The 24868-nt window shown below is 47.4% G+C and overlaps 3 protein-coding genes across 11 annotated transcripts in view; 2 read left to right on the top strand and 1 right to left on the bottom strand.

Annotated features, from left to right (window-relative positions):
* LOC137862567 (high mobility group protein HMGI-C-like) overlaps positions 1–12317 on the top strand; it is a 41794-nt gene extending 29477 nt beyond the window's left edge. For 4 of the 6 annotated variants that reach the window (XM_068694781.1, XM_068694782.1, XM_068694783.1 and 1 more), the window contains 6 exons: positions 2966–3175; positions 3364–3450; positions 3918–3965; positions 7062–7152; positions 9140–9247; positions 9576–12317. In XM_068694781.1, the coding sequence (XP_068550882.1) occupies positions 3086–3175; positions 3364–3450; positions 3918–3965; positions 7062–7152; positions 9140–9247; positions 9576–9661 (510 nt within the window). In that variant the 5' untranslated portion in view covers positions 2966–3085 and the 3' untranslated portion in view covers positions 9662–12317. Of the gene's footprint in view, positions 1–2769; positions 2859–2965; positions 3176–3363; positions 3451–3917; positions 3966–7061; positions 7153–9139; positions 9248–9575 lie in introns of those variants that run through there. The other 2 variants (XM_068694784.1, XM_068694786.1) reach the window with 2 other exon arrangements.
* An 812-nt stretch (positions 12318–13129) lies between these two features.
* C11H3orf18 (chromosome 11 C3orf18 homolog) lies at positions 13130–24771 on the bottom strand. Of its 4 annotated transcripts, none has more exons than XM_068694787.1 (5): positions 24645–24771; positions 21821–22228; positions 20386–20411; positions 18602–18731; positions 13130–16131 (listed from the first exon to the last, which is right to left on the bottom strand). In XM_068694787.1, exons 2-5 carry the CDS (start codon positions 22052–22054, stop codon positions 16021–16023), a joined length of 501 nt encoding a protein of 166 aa, XP_068550888.1. In that variant the 5' UTR covers positions 22055–22228; positions 24645–24771; the 3' UTR covers positions 13130–16020. The 4 variants fall into 4 exon arrangements, with proteins under 4 accessions (XP_068550888.1, XP_068550891.1, XP_068550889.1 ...); XM_068694790.1 differs by having other exon boundaries at positions 13130–16186; positions 24645–24768; XM_068694788.1 differs by having other exon boundaries at positions 21821–22223; positions 24641–24714.
* The window catches only part of HEMK1 (HemK methyltransferase family member 1), a 32145-nt gene continuing 32000 nt past the window's right edge, over positions 24724–24868 (top strand). Inside the window, exon 1 of the mRNA XM_068694770.1 lies at positions 24724–24865. The gene's annotated coding sequence lies outside the window, so the exon portion shown is untranslated. The remainder of the gene's footprint in view (positions 24866–24868) is intronic.

The raw sequence follows: 24868 nt of genomic DNA, 5'->3' as shown, positions 1-24868 counted from the left end.
CCTGGTGGGTGACAGAAGGGAGACCTATGCAAAGACACTGATATTTCCCAGCAGCCTCTATATGTTTGTGTCCAGTCTGTGGAAGGCTTGCCAGGTATAGGAAAGGCATTGCAGAGTTCATCAGTCTAGCATGGTTTAGAAAATGATCATCATGCAAGAATGGACTTTCTTTGCACCTGGAGAACAAATAATTCTGCACACAGTGGTTGCTCCCACTTGATTATTGTCATGTAAAACTTTGATTTAATGCAGGCTTCGGTTAGAGCAAACTCTTGAGAGAGGCTGTGTCACTAAGAGCGATGGCTTTGGTGTCTGTCATGACTGCATATGTTTTGTTAAAACATAGCACAAAGGCTGGAAGGTTTCTTGCTGCCTCTGCCAGTGATGTTTCCAGATTCTGCAGTGTGAAGCGACCAAGCAGACAGTACAGAAAAATAAATAACCAAAACACTTAAGTGCCCTATCAGCACAGCGCTGTTAGATCATCCAGATGCAACTCCGTGTGTTATCTTTGACGATACCTGCCATACCCCATCATTCATCCTGCCCCTCGTGCTGTGGCAATACCTGGATAAATGGGGGCCAAAATGCACATCTGATATTTCCCAAGGACGTGTTTGTTTCCTGCGTAACTTTTCCATGCGCTAGCATTACAACCTGAATTCAAAGAGGCACTGAGCCTGCTGACGAGGACGGCACTTCCACGCTTGTCTGTTTTTATGGCAATGTCTGCTCCCTTTCTGCAGACAGCGGGGGAAGACGTGCTCAGGAGGCATCAAACCACCCATACAGCACCCTGGGCTCTACCTCACCCAGGGCCACCTCTGAGCTGCCGTTGGGAGGAGGTGCCGAGGGTCCTCGGGCAGTCTGGGGTCCCCATGCTGCTGTGACTCCCTCCCAGGTGCCAGCACCAGCACGAGGCCATTTGAGGCCTAGGTGTGACTGGCACAAGCTGGCAAAGCAGAAAACAGTAGGACCAGGGGGCAGAATGTTTGTTGTACCTTTGTAACATGAACATCTGATCAAACTACAAAGCTCCAGTAGCGGTTTCTAAAAGCACAGCTCCTCTCTGAAAGAGACTGCAGAAGTGTTTCATGTTCGTCTGAGAGACTTGATGGCAACTGTGCATGGCTTGCAAGTACAAAGAAGTGTTTTTTTTCCTAACTGTCTACCCTCCAGATGCAGCCTGAACTCAGAACTGAGCTACGGTCTTTCCATCACCCTCTGATCAGAGGTTTTGATAGAAAAGCTGAGTGCAGCAGCCTCTACAAGCTGGGTCCCAGCAGCGTACCCAAAAGGACTTCCAGGGGTTCACTAGCTCGTGTGTGAACTGGAACTGAAGGCAGCTCCTGCCCTCCACCATTAATTTGGAAATAGCCACTCTTCTACATGGGGTTGCTGTGCCCATACTTACCTTGATGCCCTTACCGCCTCAGGTGGAGCCTGCTGGAGGGACTTGGGCACCCAGCAGCACTCAAGGCCAATGGGACAAAGCTCCATGCATTGTTACAGAGCTATTTAAGGATGTTGCTAAAGTGAGGAAGGAGAAATGAACCAGGTGGAAGAAACAGCTGCAAAAATGGTTCTCAGGTGGGAGTAGAAGAGCTTCTACAGGCAAGTCAGATTAGACTTGCAATCTCTAGATGATAGGAGTCGACACATGCTTCACACAGAAGGTAGAAATGCGTTGTTCATGTTTATATCGCTGCTTTCCTAAGCAGGCAATGATGTTGCTTTCCCAACCACACTGTTCTCAGATATTTGTTTTGTGGTAAGAATTACAGACGAAAATTTAGCCAGCACTGCTAAGCCATGTCTAGCCAGGCTCAGTTCCCTCAGTGCCTCACACCTTCTTGAGCCCTCCCTCCTTCTGTGCAAGAAGGAAGGGAAGCCCAAGGTCTGGTGGAGGTTGTACATGCATTTTCCAAGCAGATCAGCAAAATGGGAGCTGTACGCAAATCACTGGCTGGGGTTTACTTCAAATGCAAGGAAGACAAATGACTCCACATCCTGTAAAGTGCCAGCTGAGCTTTTGGTCAAGATCTCTTCCCTCCTGTTCCTGCTCTGGGATGTGAGGCTGTAAAGCCTTATAGTCAGACTGCCACCTTCTCTGGCAGCAGCACCAGAGGAACTTGCAACCTCAAGCAGAAGCAAGGAAAGCCATTGGTTTCCTATGTACCCTCAACAGCTCATGATCTTGGTTATTTCTTAGAGCAAACAAGTCAGATCAGGGCTTGTTCCAACCACAGCAGGCACTAAATAGAGCATGGGGACTGGTGATCCTGCTCATACGGAACTTGTGTTAGACAAACCAGTGCTCAGGACCAAGCAAAATCCATGTCTGGGTGACTTCTTCCACCCTATAGGAAATAGAGAGTCTTGTGCAGGACCAGAGGCTGTGTGCTGAAATAGGGTCAGGCCATCAGTCCTGTGGTCCAGATGGTGCCTGTTCAATTGGTGATGGGGAACAAACTCTAGAGGGACAGCTCCAGGGCCAAATTCACCTGTACATATTCTCCTGGTATAAGGCTCTCTTTGCTGTGGATTTGGTTCTCAGGATTAGCTTTGGTATCTGATAATACAGGAGCTCTAACTGAAGCTTTACCCTTGACTGTGGTGTTTATAACTCACTACCACCATTTTGTCTCCCACCTCCTTCTTCCTCAGACAAGGGAAGCCTCTAAAGAGGGGAGTTCAGGGAGCTGAAGACATCATCTTGTCAGCTTGGATAAAGCTGGCTAATGAGAGAAAGGTGGATGCAGTTATCAACATGCTTATGCACCTGGAGCAATCAGCTCCTTCAGCTAAGAACCTCAGAAAGCTGAGGAATAGGCTGTGAAAAAGAATGGTCCATTAAGGTTTATCAAACATAATTATGCTTCTGGATGTCTGCTGGGTCCCAAGCTCTCCCAGCTGACAAAAACAATAGCAAGCTGTCACACCTGATTCTTTCTCATCATTCTAGACTTGCAGGTGGAAGAGAATCTGTAACAAGATTGGGAAAGAAAGAGGAGACAAATTTTCTTTTCCATCCCATGGGAAAATAACGTGTTGAATTATCATCTGGAAACTGGGAAGAACCAACATGAGCAACGAGAGGCCAGTGAACCCTAGTTCATCTCCACTGACTGAGGGCCTGAAGAGAAAGAGAGGAAGACCAAAGAAGCAGCCACGGGTAAGTGTGCATCATCCAAAGAGTCTGCCTGAGGGTGCTGTGATACTAGCAGGCAGTAAGGAGCAAGGGAAGGGAAGGCATGCTGTGGTAGTGCTGCCTATCTTCTAGTTTGTTTCAGCATCTGGAAAAGCAGAGACAACCTAGTAAGTTATTCTAGGGATCATCCTGCTAAATTTTCTCTTTTTCAGGAGGAAGCTGGGGGACAATTGCTGGTGAAGAAACCACGAGGAAGGCCAAAAGGAAGCAAGAAAACGAGCACTGTAATTGGACAAATGGTGAGAGTAAATGGCTTATATGCTTTTATGAGGGGGAAGAGAGAAGCTGGCTGTCCCTTCTACAAGCATTACTAGAGGGACAAGCAGGGAGGGCTCTCTTAGATTAAGGATAGGCAATGAAATTTGCCCCTCATTCAGTTCAGTTTTAGTTGCCACTGTTGTTTAGTTGTCACAGTTATCATGGTCTTAGTCCTAATTCACTTTCTGGCCTTCCTGTGCTGTCGTTGCCTGTTCAGCAGCTTCCTTCTGGAGTTTCTCCTTTGCCATTGCAACATAATCACAACCAGCACAGTCTGGCAGGTGTTTCCTCCTCAACTGTCTTCCATCCTCAGCTTTAGTCACCTTCTGCTGTTTGGCTCACAAAACCTTTATGCAGAGGTCACTTTGGGCAGGTTCAGTGTGTGTAGTCACAGTGCACAGCAGATAGGAGAATTGAAAATACTTTTTTTGTATTGCTTTCAATATAGGTAGAACCTCCTGCTGGAAAAAGACCAAGAGGGAGGCCCCGCAAGTGGGTGAGTACAGCGTTCAGTTCTTTTCTTATTCTCCATCCACAGAGCCCAGGCTGGGAGGGAGGCTTCTCTTGCATTTGTTCCCAGGCTCTCTGTTGGCAATGACATTCAGCCTAGCTGGCCCAGGAATCCAACACATTAGGGAAGCTCTGACTGCCCTCCCAGTACCTCATTCCCAAGGTTCAGTTCTTGAAACATCCTGGGAGCCCAGGAGAGCTGCTATACTTAATTTAATACATACTAGTCTTCTACAGTCCTTCCCAGGCTGGGAGGTCAGACCAGAGTTCCCATCCATTCTCAAGCAGAGAGGTTGTCTTCCCAAGAATCCCGACGAACTGGAGTGATTGCTTAGCATGTCAGTTTGCCTCAAAAGAAGAAACTTAAGAGTTTAGCCAAAAATAAATAAATAAATAAATAAATTGATGAATGACAAAACTTTGAATCCTGCCAGCAGGAGGCTCTTATATGCAGCAAACAAAGGATTAGTAAGAATCGGTAGTTAGAAGATGAAGATAGAATATTTCAGACTTGAAAGAAAAGGAAAAAGTTTTAAATCAATAAGGATATTCACTCCTGCAAGTAATTAATGGCATGTTATATATCATTAGGGGTGATTAAAAACAAGCAAACAACCAAAACAAACTAACAAACAAAAACACGAAACAGACAAAACACAAACTGTTATTTAGTGTGTATTTGTTGACACAAAGAATTCTAGACCAATCCTAAGCTGTGCACTTGCTGCAGGAATACAAAGGTTTGCCACACAGCTGCAGTGCTGCAGGAACACTTGGGATGGAAAGAGCTGGATCAGCAGAAACAGAGGGATAGTGCAGTCTGTGAGGGCTACAGAGGAGGCTTGGAAGGAAATCTTCACTAGGGAGGGAGTACCAGCATGTGAGAGAGATGAAAAGACTTTTCTGACATGATAATGACCTTGACAGACAAACGTTTCTTGGATGGAAATGGAGGGAAACTTGCAAACCCTCTGCAGAACTGAATCTCAGAAGAGGGACTGGAGAGAGCAGAGCAACTTCAGGCAGCGTACTCACCATGTAAAAGCAAGGGCAGGGACTGGCATCCAGGTGGTTGCATGCAGACTAGCAGACAAAGACTGGTGTTAGTTGTCCCTGGGGACCAGTGGAAGTCAGGGTTTGGTAAGTAGCTTGGAAACAGTCTGGATATTGCTGACTTTGAGACTAGTATGAGGGATATTCATCTGCAGGTATGGTTTGACCTGGTCAGGTGCTTGAGGGGAGGCAGAAATTCAGAGAGGAGGAAGACCTCAGGTGATACAGAATTGAGCCTTGGTGGAAAGTGCCTGGTCACCAGGAGAAGGCATGTGAATACACAGGGCTCTGAATTTCCAAGGGGATGCAAGATAGAGTAATTTAAATAAATTATTTCTTAAACTGGTGGAGCCTACAGCTATCACCTTGTCTTGGACAAAGGTACAACCTGACGTGTCCTGTATGTGTAGCTGTGAACTCCAGTGGGTGAATACAAATGCAGAGGCCAAAGGACTCCAACTCTCATGGAGTTTCTGGTATTGATTTATGCATTCCTCGTACAATCTGAATCAGGCAAGTTTAACCTTCAGGAGTGCTCAGTGCCTTTCAGCTGTCAGCCTGGTAAGGGAAAGCAGGCAAAGAAGTTCTGGGGGAGGAATAAATTCAGTCACAGCTTCTGCTGTTACCGTGATGCAGTCTGAACCGTGGTAGGGAAGCCTTGGCTGCGAAGCGCTGTTATTGTAGGGTTTACAGTGGAGGAGGCAGCAGGAGCAGCCAGGCAGCATGATGCACGTGCTGCCCAGCATCTTTCAGGACACAAAGACCCGCGTGTGTGTTGTCAGATGCTAATACCTGACATAAAGCTAGCTGGAGTAGGTTTCCTCACCAAGCTTCCCTTCTTTTGTCGAAAGAAGATTCATTAAAAAATATATATATCTTTTTTTTTTCCATGGAAATTCTTATTTTTCAATAATAATAGCCTAAGTGAAACATTTCCTTATAAGTTCAGTTGGCAGTATGTTCTTCCGTGAGACCTTTTTGATGCACAGAAGCAAGCCAACAGATCGGAGCATCCTGATGGTTCTCAGGATATACAAATAGTCGTGTCAGGTGTCCAGGATTCCTCGGTTTTGTGTGTGCCTATGCTCCTTTCCTTTTTTAGAACCACAGAGTAATTCAGGTTGGAAGGGACCACCAGAGGTCCTTTAGTGCAAACCACTGCTCAAAGCAGGTCTAATTAGATCAGCGTGCTCAGGGATTTGTCCAGCCTGTAAACATCTATAGCATTCTAGAAATCATTTACAGCTATCTGTCATCTCTGACAGGGTACAAATGAGGTCAGGAAAGACTCTTCCGGCCATTCTCTGCCGTTACAGATTGCAGTAGCTGCCATTCTAGGGATAGGATAGAGGGTTTGTGGTTAAATTAATTGAGTTGTGTGCCAGAGCTGTAACTTTGGTGTTTCTTGTTATAAACAAAAGAGATATGTAGCAATTTGTAAGAAAAATCTTTCTGCTTTGTTACTGCCAGTTTACCAAAGTGAAAACTTTTTGCACACTGACTTTTCTTGTTTTAGTGATTCAAAATATTTCCTCCTCACTTTGGGATGCTTCAGTTCGAAATTTGTTTAACTTCTGAAGAGTTTCTGGGGGGCAAAGACGAAACAGAAGAAATGGAGCAGATCCTGGGATTTGAATTTTCAGTGGACAAAATGTTTTGCTTTTCAGGAAACTGTGTGCTCAGGGATGAAAAAAATCTCTGTAGCTGCATAATGAGGAGGTTTTTCAAGGTGTGGGGCTCGTGTCTCATAAAAGACTGAAAATGTGGGGGCTAATTTTGTACTCTGACAGCCATTCAGAGACTCTTGTGAATACACATAGGCACTACGTGCGCTGGCACATGCTCTTGAATGCAGTTGGACACAAGAAGTGGTGGCAAGTCAGCATAGTTTCAGCACTGTATGGTCTTATGTAAATAACATAGATGCCAAGCCAAAAGCTTTTAATCAACTTTGTGCATTTGCAATTTTGTCTCCTGATACTGATTCCATGTGGGGGATTTTGTTTGTTTCTGGTGTTTCTCTTCATAGCCCCAGCTAGCGATCCGAGAAGGAACGTCTGAGGAAGGAAGTCCTCAGGGAAGCAGTGACTTGAATTTGAACTCAGCGCCTGCCACACAAGGTTTGAAACTAGATAATTGTAATTACACTGGGCTAAACTGTGGAACCATGCTCCTAGCAAACCATGCATGCACCCCCAAGGCTGTAGCACTGGCTGCAATCTTCCTGGTAAACCCTACAAATAGAGGAGTGTTTGGAAGGCTTCCAGAAACACAAGGAGGAGTAGCACGTTGCTTCCATCTAATTTGGTGGTGGCTACTCGAGTAGAAGCAGAGGCAGAAAAGAGGGGTGGGAGAAGAGTCTGTATATTTATCTTTATAAGATGTCTTTTATCGGAGGTGATAGTTGCTGTTACAGTCTGAGTGAAACTCATACAGTACGAGTGAAACCGCCTGGCTGTGTTATGATAGTGTATATTCACATTCTGCATGTAGGTCTTACTTAAAACTGTGAAGAGCCCCTAACATTTGGGATATGCTAGTGCTGATTCCAGCCTGCCTTCGTGATAGCCTTGTGCTCTCCTCCCTGGTCGCACCCGACGGCAGTGCTCCTTGTTAGTGGCTCGCGCCCTAGCAGTGAATGACGACACTGGCAGGTTTCTATATAGGGCTGCAAAGCTATCTAAGCTTCTGTGAGATGAGATAACAAATAGCAGTTATCACTCACGAGAGCATGCAGATGCACCACCCACAGCTCTGGTAGCACTGCAGATGCAGGAAAATGCAAGTTCTGTGCCACGTGGGGCTGTTCCTGAGGTAGATGCCAGCCAAACTCGTGTGCAGTCGTGCCCGACCTTCAGTGAGCGTTGTAGGAAGCAATTCATTACAAAGATTCCCTTGAGCGGGAGGTGGAAGGGGGCCAGCAGCCCCGGAGAGGCAGATGTTGCCTTGTTTTGCTGTGTGGTCAGCACAGCTGCTCCCTCGTCCCGCTGCCGTTAGCGCTGCGGAGCGTGCTGTGCGAAGCGACCTAACTGACACCGGGCAGCCGAACCCAACCTCGGGTTCTTAGAAAGTCCCTGGAAATGCCACATGATAAAACGCCGGAGCAGTTAACCTCAGCTGCTCGATTCAGTTTCCTCTCGGGCCCCTGCTCCCGTATCACTTCCTGCCACCACGCTGCGCGTTTAGCTCAGCAGAGCCGCAGGCCCGCGAGTGACGAGCTCACCTCCAGCCCCCCGCTGCCTCCGGCAGTGCTCACGAGCGTCGCCCAAACCACAGCCCACGTGGGCACTTTCTTCTTCCTTTTGCTCTGAGTGGGACCCGGGGCGGTGACATGAGGAATGTTTCCCTCGTGTCGCAATGAGGCAGAGCCAGACGTGACGGGAGCAGCGGATGCTGCGGCCGGCGGGAGACAGCTGTGAGGCACACGATAGCGTGGCATCAACCGCCCTGCTCCTGCACCAGGCAGTGCCAGGACAGAGAGGGCAGTTTTACCTGGTGTGCTGCTGTAAAGGAGAAAAGCAGCTAAAAATCAGTAGGGATTGCAAGCACGGTATGAAACCTGGCAGTCCTCTGGAAAACTTCATAGCCGTTGTTACTCACTCAGGTGCTTGAGACTGGGTGGTGAGCTTGTCTTAGAAACTGCTGGGTGAAAAGGAGAAACCAATTATTCTGGAAACTAGAGGTCCTGTGGCTTGTTTGGAAGTGTGATGCAGCTGTGGCAGCTTTCAGATGGGAAGTTTGTGGATGAACCCGTTCTATGGGTCTGGGTTTAACTTAGATATTATGGCTTTTGTGCTACTCATGTAGGAGGCTACAGCTCTGAGATTTGTTAGCAGGAGTCTGCAGTCACATAATGATCTTCTGCTATGGGCACAGCCAGAGCTTTTGATTATTGTGGGGTTGGTTAGTTTGCTTTTTCCTTTCAGGTGAGGATTTTTGAGATTCTGTGCTAGTGGGAGGGCAGAGGGGGATGCATGTGCTTGGTCATGCTGCAGGTTGTATCCTCTACAGCTCTGAGTGGGAAAGGCGTCTGCACTGGACTTCATGTCTGCAACATTAAGAGAACTGCTGAAACAGACAGTGACTGATTCCTTGCTTTTCTGTCAGCCCTGTCTGGGGAGAATAAAGAACCAGCAAGAACTGAAGGAGAAATGTGCCAGACTTGCAAGCCCGCCATGGTGCAGAGAAGAGAGGAGAGCTTCTTGAAAGCTGCCTGTATATTTTTCCCATGGCCTTTGTAGCTGGGGATCCAGCTCTTCTTTTCCCCTGTATGTTTGCATTAGCAGAAGCCAGAAAAGTTCACACAAACTATAGCTTCTGGGCCCTCAATAGCCCCATTCTGAGGCATGCTGTCAGGGGAAGCTGTTCATGTTGGCTTTAGTCTGACAGCCAGTACAAGAACAAGAATCTTGCTGTGAAGATCTTCGGGTGTCTGGGAATGGACCTATGCCTTCTTTTAACCTTGCACTGACTCTGGGCATTTGGGCAGCAAGGCTTCTCGACGCAGAGATCTAACTCTGTCTCCCATGATCTCTCCCTTTAGGCATCACTGGAAAAGACGGTTCCAGGCCCAGCAAAACTACTGGTCTTAGGAAGTCTCTGAGTAACATCCCTGCCACAGCTCAGTAGTATGCCACCTGCTCATGTCTTGCTGAAGCCAGAGGACTGGAAAGCAAATAGCATTCTTACTGTCATATTTTGAATTCTTCTTTTGTGATAATCTTGCCCAACCTTTCTCTCCTGCTGTCTGCTGGCTTACCCCAGCCATCCAAGCAGGGACTTAAGGGACAAAAAGAAAAATGCTTTCTCAGGGAGATGCCTTTCACCGTTTGTAGTAGATTTTTTGGTAAGGATATTATCTTTTGTAATGATACTTCAATAACAGGGTGCCTCGTGCTGCCACAGAGAGCAATAGTTCAATAGAAAGACAGAGTGTTGACTCAGTAATACAGATATGGGAAAGGAAATCTGTTTACACAGCCAAATTCTGAATTTATGTCATACCACCTCTGGTAGATGACGGAGTGGTCCCAAGAGTTAAATTTTGCTCATTTGCTCACAGGGACTCTATCTGAAAGATACTTTGAGTCCTTCCCTTCCTGTATTGGAAAGAAAAAAACCTTCGTGGCATTTCCAGCTTACGTAATGGGGTCAGTAATTTGGATGCTTTAGAGGAAAGCTCACACCCTGGCATCTTGAGGACTGACTCTGAAATTTTTATCCTAGCACTGTCAGCTCAGGCCATCTTCCATTAACTAGCTTTTGGCCTGCTGGCACTCCCCATGAATTTGATAGCAACTCTGAGTGAACAATCTTTACAAGTTTAGTCACAACCACTGGATTTCATCACTTCCAAGGAGTGCCTCTAAAGAACCAAAGAAACCACAGGTTGCTTCCTTCAGAGCTGCAGGATTCAACTTAAATCACTGTCATACCTTCATCCATAATGTGCGTTTGTGGGGTCCTCTAGTGTTGCAGCTATGCAAATAAAAGCTTGCTGATACAGTTTAGTTTTGGGAGAAAGCAGTATCCTGTAGCTCTGCGACAGGGACTGAGAGCAGCACATTGTATGTCAACTCTGCTTTCAGCATCGGAGCTGATCTTCCTGAATTCTGAGGAATGAGGGTATTTCCATTACCCACTTGCAAACAATGAAATCCTGTGGTTATTTTCCATCTGGTGGATGCTCTGCCTGCCTATTAAATGGACAAAGTGGGTATTTCAATTATCTTTGACAAGATGTAAAATTGGCTAGCTTTACAGTGTTAAATATTTAAACAGAACATAATTGGCTTTAAATTTATGGCAGTGCATAGCAGAAACCCATGAAATGTCAGTATATATTGAGCTCATTTATTATCCTTTCATCAGAGGTCTGTTTCCTTAGCAGGCATGTATTTAACACAAGAAAACGTCTGCAGGATTAAGAGGAAGGACTGACTGGAGAAAGAAAATAGAAGAACTGTTTTTTCCTCCTCTAGATCATTTTGTCCAGTCTGCCATTTAGTAGTGACCAGGGTTCTGATTATGTTAATTCTATGTTGTCAGGTTTGCCCTAACAGTAGTTTCTTGTACATGGACTTTGGTGGTCTCAGCAGAAAACCTGCATCACGGTAACCCTTCTTGCCTCCTCTACCACGTATCGGAGAAATCAAGGATTTAATGGATTGGATCACAGGGTCTGACTTTATGCTGTAGAATGAGGCATGCTGGATAAATCCAGGTGGGACACCATGCATTCAAGTCTGTAACTATCAATAGTTACATGAGAAGATCCAACTGGTGTTCCTCCAAGTTCAGGTTAGGGCAAGACGCAAAATTTCCTCTTTATCATTTTTTTAGACACAAAATTTCATCTGCAGTTCACGTCTGCATTCAAAGGGCACCCCAGTGACACACTAGGATATTTCACCAACTTCAATACCTGATTTGTGAGTGGATTGGCAAATTTAACATTTTCCTTCAAGACTGTACTGTAGATTTAATTGAGTCCTATTACCTGAGAGTAATAGCTGTTACCATGTGAAACTGGAATTTCAGCTTCTTCTAAATAGATTAGGCATGGCATCTGTAAGAGTCTTGAGCTTTTCTTATGACACTAGCGAGTCCTTTCTCAGCTGGTAACATGCAGTAGGGATGGAAACTGCCTCAGTTAAATAGTAACACTGCTGACCTAAATCAAATGGATTTCTTCTGGGATATGCACTCAAAGTACTCCTCTTAGGGGGGAAAAAAAAAAAATCTAGTCTTTGCTACCTCTTAATATTCTATTGGGAAACCACAGCAGAAAACAGATTTCTGTAAAAAATGTAACTGCTTGGGAACAACCAGAATTCCACGCTATTAGGAGCCACTCTGCATGTAGTTGAAATCCCAGTCCACCAGTCCATAACTTCAGCTTCCGCTTTTATGCAGAGACTTGGAATGAAAGTCAATGTCTATTAAAAGCAGACAAAATTCCAGTTGTCTTCAGAGAGCTAGGCTGGCTCTCACGCTAGTTTTTCTTATTTGAGAGAGAAACACTTCTTATTCCTCATACCTTTTCTGTGTAGCCAAATCCTACCTCTAAACAAATGCGTTTCAAATGTTTCTAAGCTTAGGCAGTGGGTCTGAGTCAAAAAACAGGTCACTGCAGTGGGATCAGAATAGTGGAGATGACACAGTGTGTTTCCTAGCAAAGTTTGGAAGATTCTCATAAACGGTTCTCATTTTGGTGTAGGCATAAACAGTTTTGACAATTTGAACTTAGCCTCAGTGTTTGTTTTTAATAAAGGTATAAACCGTAGCACCTCAGGCTTTGGCTTTGCCTCCTCTATGTGCAACAACCTGAGCTCACACACATCTCTAGGCTCTCTAGGCAAACGTTTTTCTTTACTGGAGTTAAAAAAAAAAAAAAAGTTTTGGACATTCTAAAACACAATTTGGTCTGGTACCTAATAGTAGTCTCTTGTGTATCTTACAGTACCTTGGAATTGGCTTGACTACAATACAGGCTAATTCTGCTTCATGTCTATACCTAGAAGTCTCCACAGTGAAGTCTGTATGTGCCACAGCTTTTTGTACAATTAATTCTGTTCCTCTGTATAGCCTCTTCAGTTCATCTGACAGCTTTCCTAACCAGTCCCAAGTTATGGGTTTGTGGGCCGAAAGGTGAGTTAGAAAGCAAATTTTCTGAAACAAAATATCACCATGGTGCTGCCCACAATGTTCACCCAATGTGGGTGAAGCTGTCCTGGACAGAACTGCAGGTAAGCCAAGAAATCCAGAGTTTGTCTCAGAATTCAGCTGGTTTAAGGAAAATATGGCCAACAGACAAGTTGGAATTTGTTCTTCTGCACTCTGGGTGCCTGGAATGTGCTAGGCTGGAAGCGCCTGCCTTCTCCGCTAAGCCTTCCCATACAGCTCTGAGTTTCCACACAGAGGAATACTAAACCTTTAACTCTGCAGAGCTTGTCGTTTGAAGTTTTTGATGCTTGCTTCAGACTTTGAAAGATTAGGGGAATTCACTGCGTACAAAGTTACCAACAGGTACCAAGGATATACTCCAGTTTTCCCTGGAAAATGCAAATAGTAGGGAAAAAAGAAAATCACACAACATTTCATGTAAATACTTTAATTATATTTAAATGCTTAAGACACAGAAACACTTGAATTAAATTACATCATAATGCTTCTGCTAAGTTGTACATATACGTCCAAGAACTGTGAGTGAAGGTGCTATTGAACTAAAAGAATACTCCAGTACAAGCCCAGCAAACACCCGTAACATTCTTTTAGTCTTATTGTCTGTACTTTTTTAATCTAAGGGCAGTCATCACAGGACAAAGCCTACCATTGCAGGAAGAATGGTTGAAGAGAATTCCTCTGCAGGTGTGTTTGTTATATGAGAGATCTCAGCATTAACGTGGACCAAGGTGCCTGTTTTTATACCCGAGCTGGCAGATGCACTGCTTGGCAGCTGCCTGTGCAATACATGGAGTGGTGTGAGGCAACAGCCAGCTTATGGTTGCCTTTTATAGAGTGTAAAATGACAATAACAACAAAGTTTAAGTACTAAGAGTTCTAGCGGTTGAATGCTTACAGCTTAGGGCATGCACCATTGCCACTGCTTGCGTCCTCATCCTGCTGCAAAACACAGGAGCATGACGGGCAATGATGTGCCAGCTGCTGAAGGGAAAAATCTGACATCTCTGTGGCTGGCTGTCCTCAGGGAGCACGCGGAGGAGATAAAGAGACGGTAAGTTGAGGCAGGGGTGGAATTGGGGTTGCTTTTTTAGCTGGTCATGTAAGCATAACCTCTGGGAAGACCCACAGATGGTGGCCTCCAAATTCTAAGGACCTACACCAGGTAACACCAAGTATTTGTACCCATACCCCCTTCCAACAGTCTCCCTGGAGAGCAAACCTCAGCAAGCTGGGAATGCCTCCTGCCGTATCTACCAGTTATAAAAGATGGGCCATTTTCTATGCGTGCTGACACTCCTAGCCTTACTACACTTTCAGAACTCTCTGGTTTTAAAAAGGAAGGGGGATACTGAAAAAATAAAGCAACTCAGTCCTGCAAAAATGCCATGAGGGAAGCTGTGTAGTGAAGGCAGAGCTGGTGAGAAACTGTTCACTGCAGCAGGGGTCAGTGGCATGTGCACGGGAAAGTGTTTGCATCTGTGAATAACTAAAGAAAATCACAGTGGGAAGCAAAAAAACAAGATCCAGGAGAACAAAAGCTAGCTAGCAGGCCCAAACTTGTAACAAAGCACATGATACCTGAATTGCCACTCAGTGAAATACTTCCTTGCATAAAGCTCACCTTTAGATCTGCATTCAAATTTTGGCTGGCCCTCATTCCCTTTTAACTGGTGCTGTGGATGGAATAGGATTTGACAAATTCATGTGCTGCAGAAAAATCAGTAGGCGAGTAGTATACAGCCGGGGACTGATGCTTGCGCACCACTACCACAGCAGTGAGACAGTTTGATTTGTGCGTTCACCTCCAGGGATCTAAAGCTACCACCCAACCAGGAGTGAGGGTCGATCCCTGGCAGCAGGTTAGCAAAAAGGAGCACCCTTTCCCCCAGATCATGATGTCTGAACGGGGTGGACAGATGCACATCCCTTCTTTCGATTTTCCCTGCAGTTTCATGACTGAGGAATGGGGCAGGGAGGATGGGGCACCTGCCTGGTGCTGTGGTTGTACTGGACCCTCCTCTTGTCCTTTCTGCCATGCTCTTGGTTTGCAGTGTGAGAGCCCAGCCTGGACCCTGCCACCAACCCCTGGCCACTGTGCTGGCCAGCAGCACTCTAGGCTTGTGGCCACCAGAGGCTCTGAGGAGGACAGCCCTCATGCTGCACTGCAGCATGCCAAGGTGCCCAGAGACCCCTTCACACTCTTCTCTCCTGCAGCCCTGAAGGATGTGCAGGCAGCAGGGTGCTTCAGGGTTACAAGGGAACTGCTGGCTTACCTGCCCAGACCCACCTTCTGCACTAGCAGGTAACATGAGCAAAGGCTAACACAAAACTCTGTTTCCTTCAGCAGGGAGAAGACTGACTGCAGGTCCTAGCAGGTAAGGAAGCAACCAGATGTTCAGCCACCTCCAGGCACACCTGTTGTAATGTGGAGCCAATACCTGTTAATCCTCATTCAAAAGGAAAAAAAATCAAGGCTTAATCTTCTCTCTGCACTGTAAAAACTTCCCTGAGCTGAAGCCCGGGGGATACGTGGTAGCAGAGCCCCAGTTCTCTTCAGTGCTCAACTCCTCTCTCTGGCTCAGGTACTGGTGTTCCCAGGTCAGTGGCAGGGAGTCGTGTAGCTAGATGTGACAGCCCCTGCCTCTAGCTGTGTGAAATCCCCTCTCTACACATGGCAGCCCTGATTTGGGATATTCACAGATCATCTCCTCAGTTAAGAAGTTACCAGCCAAATGTTCACCATTTCACTTGTTAGAGCTAGTGAATTCCCCATGCTGCAACATCAGCCCAGGCTCACATTTATCAGCATCAGCCGTGCCACAACGGGATAAGCCCACGGTATGTGTTTTCCCTTGTGTGCCCCAGTTTACCGCTCAGCTAGGAGAGTCAGCTTTCCCAGCTCAAAGAGGCTTTGCCACCGGTCAGCCCTCCAGGACCTATCAAAGCTGCACAGGGAGGTTCATTCACCGCTTTCCCGGGGATCTGGTGGCACAAAGCCAACAGGGAAGCCGTGTGAAGCATGCACCTCTCCTCTTTCCCTGACCCAGAGCGCTCACACGTGTGCTCCGGTAAGTTATGCTACAACAAAGTGGGCACTGATCCTAAGCATGCGGCCTGGTAGATGGTGTCAGCACCAGCCCAGAACCCAGAGCGTGGCAGCTCAGAACCCTTCAGTAGTAACGGACACATTGAAAAACGCTACTGCCATCACAAAGGGTTTTCTTCCCAAAGTGACGACTGTTCCCAGTGCTTGTGCCCATCTGTTCCGCACACCAGCAGAGTGACCAGCTGGGCTCCGGGACTCAGCCACGCTCGTGAGAAGTCAGTGGTTTGTTGGCTCCATCCTCCCCAGTCTCGGCACAATCCCAGAGCAGGGGCAGGTATTGTTCATGCATTGATGGCATTGGCAACGTCTGTGAACACAAGACGGCTGGGTCTTTGGAGGGCTCCTTGATTCGTCAGCAGAATCTGCATTGAAGCAGTGAAAGATGAGACCCAGCAAGTCTGCTTTTTCTCGTGTGCATGGCCCTGAGCACAGACTGCACAGTATCATAACTACATTCAGCCTCTTACTAAAGGAAGCAAAGCTGGTAGAAGGGCTGGAAGGCATGTCCTGTGAGGACACCTAGCTTGTCTGGTGTGGGGAAAAAGAGGCCAGGGGCGACCTCACGGCTCTCTGCAGCTCCCTGAGGAGGGGAAATGCAGAGGCAGGCGCCGGTCTCTTTCCCATGTCAGGACGCATGGGAACGGCACAAAGCTGCAGCAGGGGAGGCTCAGGCTGGTCATTAGGAAAAATTCTTTATCATGAGTGTGACCAAACACTGGGACAGGCTTCCTGGAGAGATGCTGGATGCCCCGTGGCTGTCAGTGCTCAAGAGGCATTTGGATAATGCCCTCAGTAATGTGCTTTAATTTTTGGTTAGATCTGAAGCGCTCAGGAAATTGGACTTGATAATCTTTGTAGGTCTCTTCCAAGTGAACTATTCTGTTCTATTCTATTCTACTCAAGGCGGGGCTGATAGACTAACATGATACTACCAAGGCTGCAACAGAAAAATACAACAAGCCACAGAGCAAGTCAGCACAACCATGCCAATTTAAAATCCCCGCATCATTGGATTACAGAGTGTAGCTTATCCAAGACTCCACAGATTTGCCATGTGTAACTCACTGTTTTATATACTCAAGGCAGCATAAAAAGACTTGAAACTTCAAGAAGGCCTGGAAACATGCCACAATCTGATCTTTGGCTGCTGGCTTAGACTCCCTCTCACGTTCCATAAAATCTTTAAACTCGCGTACTTTCTAAGCAGAGGTGTCTGTGCATTAGCAAGCTCTGGAGGGATCTAAGGTATCCTGCTGGCCAGTCACTATGTAGAAAGGATGCACTTTTACTGTGCTAAGTTTAACTCTGGCCTTGTCATTTCCCCTCTTTATTACCTGAAGGGAAGTACTCAGTGTGCACTGGTAGAGGGCTCTGATGTATGTGCTGCTCAGAGAACAAGATCCTTTGCTTTTACACAGCATTATTTCTCTACTTTCCCAAACCAGTGTATAGAATATGCTGATTATCATCCATATTCCAACACATCTGCTGTGTGCTCTTTGTCAGGCTGGGAAGCATCCTTCAAGGTAAATATTTTATAATTGCAGTTGTATTTATTTTCTTTTCTTCCTTTCTGCCCACACCAAGCTTGCTACAGGTTATCTGGAGGTATAAAGTGTGTGGAAACCGAGACATGTTTGGGAGAATTCATGTTCCTAGAGCTGGAAAAGCAATGGCAATATAGAACAGCTAGAGAGGAATTCAAGAAAGGAGAGATGTCTGCTCTAAGGGGAGGTTGCATCACGGGCTAAGAGACGTACCTGTTCCAACCATCCTTGCTGGCTCTGTATTACAGAAAGGCTTTTTGTGTGCGATAGTGGTGACAAAGGAAACAAAGAACACTATGAAACTGGCTGCAATGGTGAGAAGCCTTTCTTCCCTATTTCTCCTTCCTCTTGGTACAATGGGGAAGGCGACAGCCTCTTGACAAAGACCCATCTGGACCATTAACCAAGAACAACTGGCATCGAGCTCTCTCCTAACTCACAAATGTAGGAAGCCACTGGTCTCTGCCGACTTTATCATTTCTCATTACACTCCATGCCTTTGAACACTCAGAAGTGGTCAAAGCAAAGCCTTCCTCTCTTTTCCCCAGATTCAAATAGAGAACTCTCCTCCCTTTTCTCTTTTTGAGCCATGCCTGCTCTGTGCCCAGCCAGGTTGGCCTGGAGGTGCTGACAAGATCAGATGTGCCAAGCCACAGCAACGCACAGGCTTTCTGCCTGCCTTTCTCAGGGCTTGCAACACAGTTCAGTGTTAACAACTACAGGCTTTCCCTTCACAAGACCTTGTTTCACACTCATAGCTTTAGGCAAAACAGATGCCTTAAAATTGGGTGGAAATGTTTTTATGTTTAGGGACAGTATGAGGGAGCCTCAGCACCTTGTGAGCATTGAAGCCCCTTCTCCCAGAAAACAGCATTGATCCTACCATTCCCCTGTGGTGCCCTAGGTGGTAAACTGTAATAAACTCATCCTTAATTGCTGAAATTGCCCTGTTCTCTCTCATAGCTGAGTAGTGACAGCACTTACCCTCCCCAGGCTCTTTGTCCTAGTTGCCTTACTCTTCCTAAGCACTAAGGATGTTCCTAAACACCCTAAGCACTCAAAAATGCTCAAGGTGACTGTTTCCAGGGCTGGCTGAGATGGGGAAAGCCCTCACAGAGTCTCGTATGGTTTCCTTTCTGTACAACCCTACAAAAACTTCTTAGCCCTGTAACAAAAGCAGTGCAGGTGCCAGTGGCCGTGATAACAGACTGGCTGGCTGCTGCTGCCTACCTTGCTCTGTGATGCCTGGGAAGATGCTGCATCTCGCCCATGTTCAAGCAGCTCCTGCTCCAGTTCATCCTGCTCTTCGGTGGGATCAAAGTTGTACATTGGCATGAGCTGGTGCCGTAGCTTCTCCAACCTGCCACAGGAGGGAAGGCAAAGGGTTGATAAAAAAAATAATCAAAAGACAGAAGGACAGACACTCAGGCTGCCTTCCCCGCTCCACAGATAAAGCCTTCTGCATACTGTTTCTCATTCTGCATGAGGATTCAGCTCTTGTTGCTGCTTTCTGGATAATGGTCACATCCCTGTCCTGTGGGGAGGAGGATAAGAACCTACTGCACTACAGCTGGAAGATGCCCCGAGTGCAGATCCAGGGATTAATTGCCTTCACTAATCTATGTTGGCAGGCATTATGCAGGCAGGAATCAAACGGGGATTTTAAGTATTTGCAGACCTAATAAAGCTCAGAACAAGCTTTATTTCATGGGAAAAAACAAGAGGGTGGAATATACTGACTGAGCATTTTGCAACTCCTCCCCCTGCCCCTCTGCCATGACAGCCAGTCCTGCCACGTCACAGTATGCCTGCCAGCACAAGTCTGCTTTTAGCTCCAGCGGCCTAAGAGCAGTATTTCAACTATATTTGTCAAACCATATACTTGACTGGAAGTATATAATAATAAATAGAAGATAATAAACAGAAATATAATAGAAAATAGGAAAGAGAGACTTGTGGGAGGCTGATGCATGTGGACAGGTTGTTCTTACTCTTATATCATTGCTTCAAGTGACAGAGCTATAAAGCACTACCACAAAGGGTCTCCCTAAATAGCAGGTAGGTCAGCAATGGAGGATGGATGGGTGGCCATGCTCCTGTGAAAACACTTAGGCTGTAGCTGAGTTTTGGGGGTTGGGGAAAGGAAAAACCCAAGCTCTTACTGGCAGTGTCACCACAAATATCTATTTTGGCAAATGTTAGGATGACACATTCCCTCCCTGCTTCTGTACAGGTTTGCCAACACAGCCATTATCTCCAGCAGCGCTGTTTTCAGGCCAAGCTTTAGCTTCTCTTGTGGCAGTACCCAGATCTGGGCTGCATGGGTAGGCTTGGAAATTTCATAGTGGGCAGCAGCACTTCTTGAATGTCTGTGGCCCTGCCACAAGGAATCAGACAGGGATCACCACAGCTAACAGATCTTCAGTGCCTCTGCTATCAGAGATGGAAAAATCAAGAAGTGCATCTCCCTGCATGCTGCTGTCTTCTCCACTTTCAGATGGGAGCTTAACAAGGAAATTAAGACACTAAGTCTCAGGCTAGAAAGCTGCATCTCTGCACTATGCTGCTGGCATTGCTGTGACTGCATCTAAAGAGGCACTTGTAAGGCCACTGTCATTGGCTTGGGCTGTCGGGAAGCACAGAGATCTGGGGACAGTTGAAATGTGAGACCCATGCCTCTCACATCAGTTTCCAGTTTCTTTATACGCTCCTGATCCTTTCCTCTTTTTTAGTGCATTTCACAGATGAAGCATGAAGAGCTTACAGGATCCCCAACCTCCTCCTGCTCAACAATGTTGTCCTTCCCAAAGCTGCAAAGGAGCCTTGGAAGCTCTGCTGTTAGAAGACAGAGTGCAGTGTCCCTGCTCCTGCCTCATTCACATGCAGCTGGCTGCCTGTATGCTTGCTCTCAGACAGCCGTTCCTTATACTCTCCCCATCTTCTGCTCTACTTCCTAGCCCTACCTGGATTTTGGAACACTGAATTCCCTTCAGGTACCAAGAGAAGTTACTCACCTCTTCCTCTTCCTGATATACAGAACCTGAAGGAGAAAGAAAACCATCATTATAACAGTCCTAGTGGGATGGAGATCAGCTATGGCAAGGTAATTTTGGTACAGAGCACATAGAAAGGAGGTGTAGCAAGTCCAATGTCACTGCGCACCAAAGCAGAGGGAAGGGAGAAGTGACAGCTGAAACTGACATTTCATATACATCAGTGTAAGCTTGGCAGCACATCCAGTCTGACACCAAGTGCTCGAGTGGCCTTTTGTTAGGTGTGTTAGTAGTAGTCAGAGTATTAGGTGTATATTAAGTGTAGCTTAGCACGTTTCTGGTGGCTGCAGGCGATATGTTGCAATTTAAGAGTGAATGAAGAACCTTCAATTTGTGGTTTTCATCTGCAGAGTCCTACAGCACAGAAGCATCGTTACCCCCTCCCCAGTACAAAGGGAAGAAGCAAAGAGGGCATGCTCAGTGACTTGCCTCATGTCAGCCAGTAAGAGTGGCTGGGCTGGGAGGAAAGCGAGGCTTTTGGCCTCCAGAGCCTTGTTCTGAGAACTACGAACGCTGGCTGTTGCTCTCGGGAACTTATGACCGTTTCCAGGATAATGTTTCCAGGTTCTCTTTAGGGGCTTTTGGAGAAACTCCTCCTTGGGCCTGCAATGAAATTTTGCAGTAGTCCCTTTCCATAGGCTCCTCTGCTGGTTGTATTAGTGAAGCTCTTCCTCATACGAGGAATGGGAGCTTGCTGCTACCTTCGTTCTCTGTTGGCAGGTAAACGATCTGGTTATATATTGAAAGAAAACTGCAGCACTTGCATTGTCTCTGTCAGGCCCAGAACTAGTTTCTGAAAGCTTCTACCTAAAGCACCGATGGCAACATTAGTTACATGCAGCAAATCCTGGAGGACTCTGCTCATTCCCAGCAAGTAGAACCTCAGAAATGCGGTCTAGAATGAGGCAAGTTAAAATTAATTTAGGCTGCCTTAATTCATAAAGCCATGTCCACAGAGGAGATTAACATGGTTCAACAGTCTGCTTTACAAGTTAAGTAGGATGGACTTCCTTGTGTTGACAAGGTTTAAATCAATGCAGCTGTTGCAGTTAACAAGTCAGAACAGACTGACTTGTTTGTCAGTCTGCTGCTGCTTTGTGTTCTTTTAATTGAACTTCCTCTTGCTATTAAAAATAAATACCGATGCTATATATGGATTCCTCTAGGCCTGCTGAGCAGCCGGCTCAGACTAGACCCCAGGGAGGCTGCAGAAGTATTGGAGCACTGGATTAAGGCCTTAAAAAGAAAAGGATCTTGGGAACTATCAGTTCCCACCGGTTCTGGATGAGCCTTTAATATAACACACAGACGTTATTCAACCCAAATCAGTCCTAGAGCCCCTTTGATACCCCCCACCCTTGACAGACAGAGAAATATTTAGCAGGGTCTCTCTTACCATAGCTACAGCCAACCCAATCACAGTAATGATCCCAAAGGACAGCAGCATTGTGCTCATGCCAGGTCCACTGCTGGCCACATCTGGGATTTTGGTGCTGTTGAAACTAGTAGTCTCAGGGCTTACGGTAGCTGTTTCTGGTACAGTCACATCCAGAGTTGTTCCTGGGTCTGGCTTGGCCATTGTGGTGGTGCTGTGATACAAGTCAGGTACAGAGGGTGAGCTGTAACTCATCCTGCCAGCTCCTGGTAGCTTCTTTTACCAAGCTGTTGTCTCCAGCCACTCAACAGACAGGTTCCAGCTACAGTAGTGGAGAGCTGCTCCTCATTTCAAGGACCCTCATGTGAGACCTATCCTGTAGCATCATTGCTGATGGCTTTTCTTCATGGAACCACACTGGTTTCTGCCCTGGAAAGGAAGAGAGCAGACACATAGTGCAAACAGAGACAGGCACCTTTCCCAAAACCTCCCAAATAACTAGCACAAGTTTTGAGAGCAGCTCAGAGATGCCCACTCAAAATAAGGAAAAAAAATCAACAAACAAACCATTTTCACCCTGAAAGAGTCTCCAAAGTCCTGCCTGATTCAGCTGAAGTCAGTGATATGCTTTCCCCTCACTACTTCAGCTCAGCTCCTTGCAGGCACTTGGCAGATCTGTGTGGGACCAGCCTCAGAGCCCCTGCCTTTGTCTGCTCCCGGCTGAGCCAGGTGGGCTCCATCCATACCAGAAAAACAGCATCTTCCTGCTTCTCTTCTGTCTCTTGCTTTCAATTTACAGAAAGTTACAGAGATCCCCTCAAGTTTACCAGTGAGAACGGATCCAGTAAAACAGCAATCAGCTCTGAGGCATCCATAATTTGGGGTGTTTTTCTATTGAATCCGAAGCAGGGCAGCCCTGTTGCAATAGTCACTGCTGACTGGCAAATCCCTGCCCTGTCCATCCATCCACTGTCCCTCAGCCCACGGACCCTGGAAGGCAGCTTCCTTAAAGCAGTGGGTTGCACTGGTCCCCCCATCTGCTGCTAGAGATGGTATTTCTCAAGTCCCCTGTGAAAGCACCCACTCAGGCTTAGTCATGCACTGCTAATTATTGGTATTAATTCTAAAATAGGTCCCATTTGGGATTGCAGTTGTGAAATCTGACAGATCTATTCATGCTGAAAACATGAAAGACTTTAATTGTTTTCATGCTTCTATTGTGGAAATGATCGGGAGTTGCAAAACACCATGGGATGATCCTATGGGAAGTATCTGCATAACTTTGTTTATAAAAATCACTGTATAGAGCACTATTTCAGCAATTGCTTCAGTGAAAACACAGCTACCTCTGGAGCAGAGTAATACTGATCCCAAGAACTACAGTAGCGGTCCTCTGATAATTTCTCTGTACTTCAGCAGACGTTACATCTCTGAACTGGAATGCAACCAGGACACAGGGGTTAATGAGCTCTGAATAGAAAAAGATGTGCTTGCAAAGAGAAATGAGCCATTGTTCAGCTCTACTGTTCTATTCTGGGCAAGGTTATTGCGCAGTTCCCATTACTGTGATGCCTTGCTGCTGTCTGTAACTGCGTTAAGCAGCATGATTAACATCTGTCACTAACAACTGAAGCAGAGAAATCGCACCAGGCAAACAGCTCCAGGCCTCCCTGTGGTCTGCCAGCAGCCCGCCTTGCCATCACAGCACTTGTCCTGCATCTCCCCGAGCATGCAGACCTCTCACCACACAGGCAGACCTGGTCTCACAGTTCCCAGTGACCAACTTGGTGTAGCAGGAGCTGTCGGAAGATTTCAAAGTGCCTGGGAGAGTTGTGGAACATGGCAAATTCCCGTGAGCTTCTAGAGAAAGGTGAAAGTAGACGGCACTTCTGGCCTGCATCACGCTGAGACACGGGTTCCCTGTGGCTCAATGGCAAAGCGTCCTCCACTGACCACCAAACCGGACAGCACCTGGATCCCACCACTGACTGCAGTGGAGCTCAGGGCTGGGGGACACCGGGGCCCAGAGATGCCAAATCTGAAAGCCGAGTGCCACAGCAGCCATGGCCCAGCAGGGGAAGGGAGGGAAGCATTGCGCAGGTATGGGGCGGACAGAGCGGCTGCTCAGAGAGAAACATCCATTTCTGCTATTCAGAGAAACCCTCCACAACGATCCTTGATGTTTTATACAGCCACAAGCAAGGAAACAAAAATGGGAAAAGGACCCGAAGTGAAAGCAGTGCAGCAGGCCTCAGGGCTGCTCAGAGCACAGATCCCAAAGCGCTGCTGACTTCTGGAAGCGTAATGGATCATCCTCCGCCTCCATTCAGCATCACTTTTGGAAACCACTTGGGATGGTGATGCTGATTTCAAGCCGTGGGGTAAGGCCCCCTTACAGAGGGGCCAGCCCTGGTGCTGCTGTGCTCCGAAACCAAGCTGGGTTACAACGAGCTGCAAACCTGCTGGGAGGGGGCTGGGGGGGAGGATCTGTGCCCTCAGCACCCTGCCCATGCACGGTGCCGGCTGAAGGCTTCCCAGCAGGGCTCTGACACCCGCTCGAGGCTGCTTCAGCCCCCGAGCCCCTCCTGGCCCACACTGTGCCTCCCCCCCCCCCCCCCCCCCCCACCTTCCTCTCCCCGTCCTCATCCCGGTGCCGGGCTGGGCACTGCCCCCACGGCTGCTCTCCGGGGCCCGGCCACGGCTCCCACGCCTCCTCCACGGCTCCCGGGAGCTCCAGCGGCCGCTCCTCGGCTCCGGGGGCTGCGGAGAAGGAGGGCACCGGGCGCGGAGCCGCGGCCCTCAGCGCCCCTCACGGCCCGGCCGCTCCCGCCCCCCCCCCACTTACTGAGCGCTGCCCGCGGGGCGCCGCCGCCGCTGGGGCCGGGCCGGGGCCGCGCTGCCCGCAGGAGTAGGGGGGGGGCAGCGCCCGCTAAGCCCCGCCCCTCCGCTCCGAGTCGCAACGCGATTGGTCAACGGCCTCAAGGCTCGGCTCGCGGTTGGATGGTGCGGTGTCAATCACGCGCGCGGCGGCTGAGGCGGCCGGTCTGCCGCTGAGGGGCCGCTGAGGTA

Source organism: Anas acuta, chromosome 11, assembly GCF_963932015.1.
Source record: "Anas acuta chromosome 11, bAnaAcu1.1, whole genome shotgun sequence".
Lineage (NCBI taxonomy): Eukaryota > Metazoa > Chordata > Aves > Anseriformes > Anatidae > Anas > Anas acuta.
This window is presented reverse-complemented; position numbering and strand designations above follow the sequence as displayed.

What these genes read in the sequence shown, in the direction of transcription:
- C11H3orf18 (XM_068694787.1), bottom strand. Translation starts at nt 22,054, where the DNA reads ATGAGTTACAGCTCACCCTCTGTACCTGACTTGTATCACAGCACCACC. An exon ending in TTGGGTTGGCTGTAGCTATG is followed by an intron (nt 20,412 to 21,820) that starts GTAAGAGAGACC and finishes TTTCTCCTTCAG; the next exon opens with GTTCTGTATATCAGGAAGAG. An exon ending in CCCAGGCATCACAGAGCAAG is followed by an intron (nt 16,132 to 18,601) that starts GTAGGCAGCAGC and finishes TTGTGTTCACAG; the next exon opens with ACGTTGCCAATGCCATCAAT.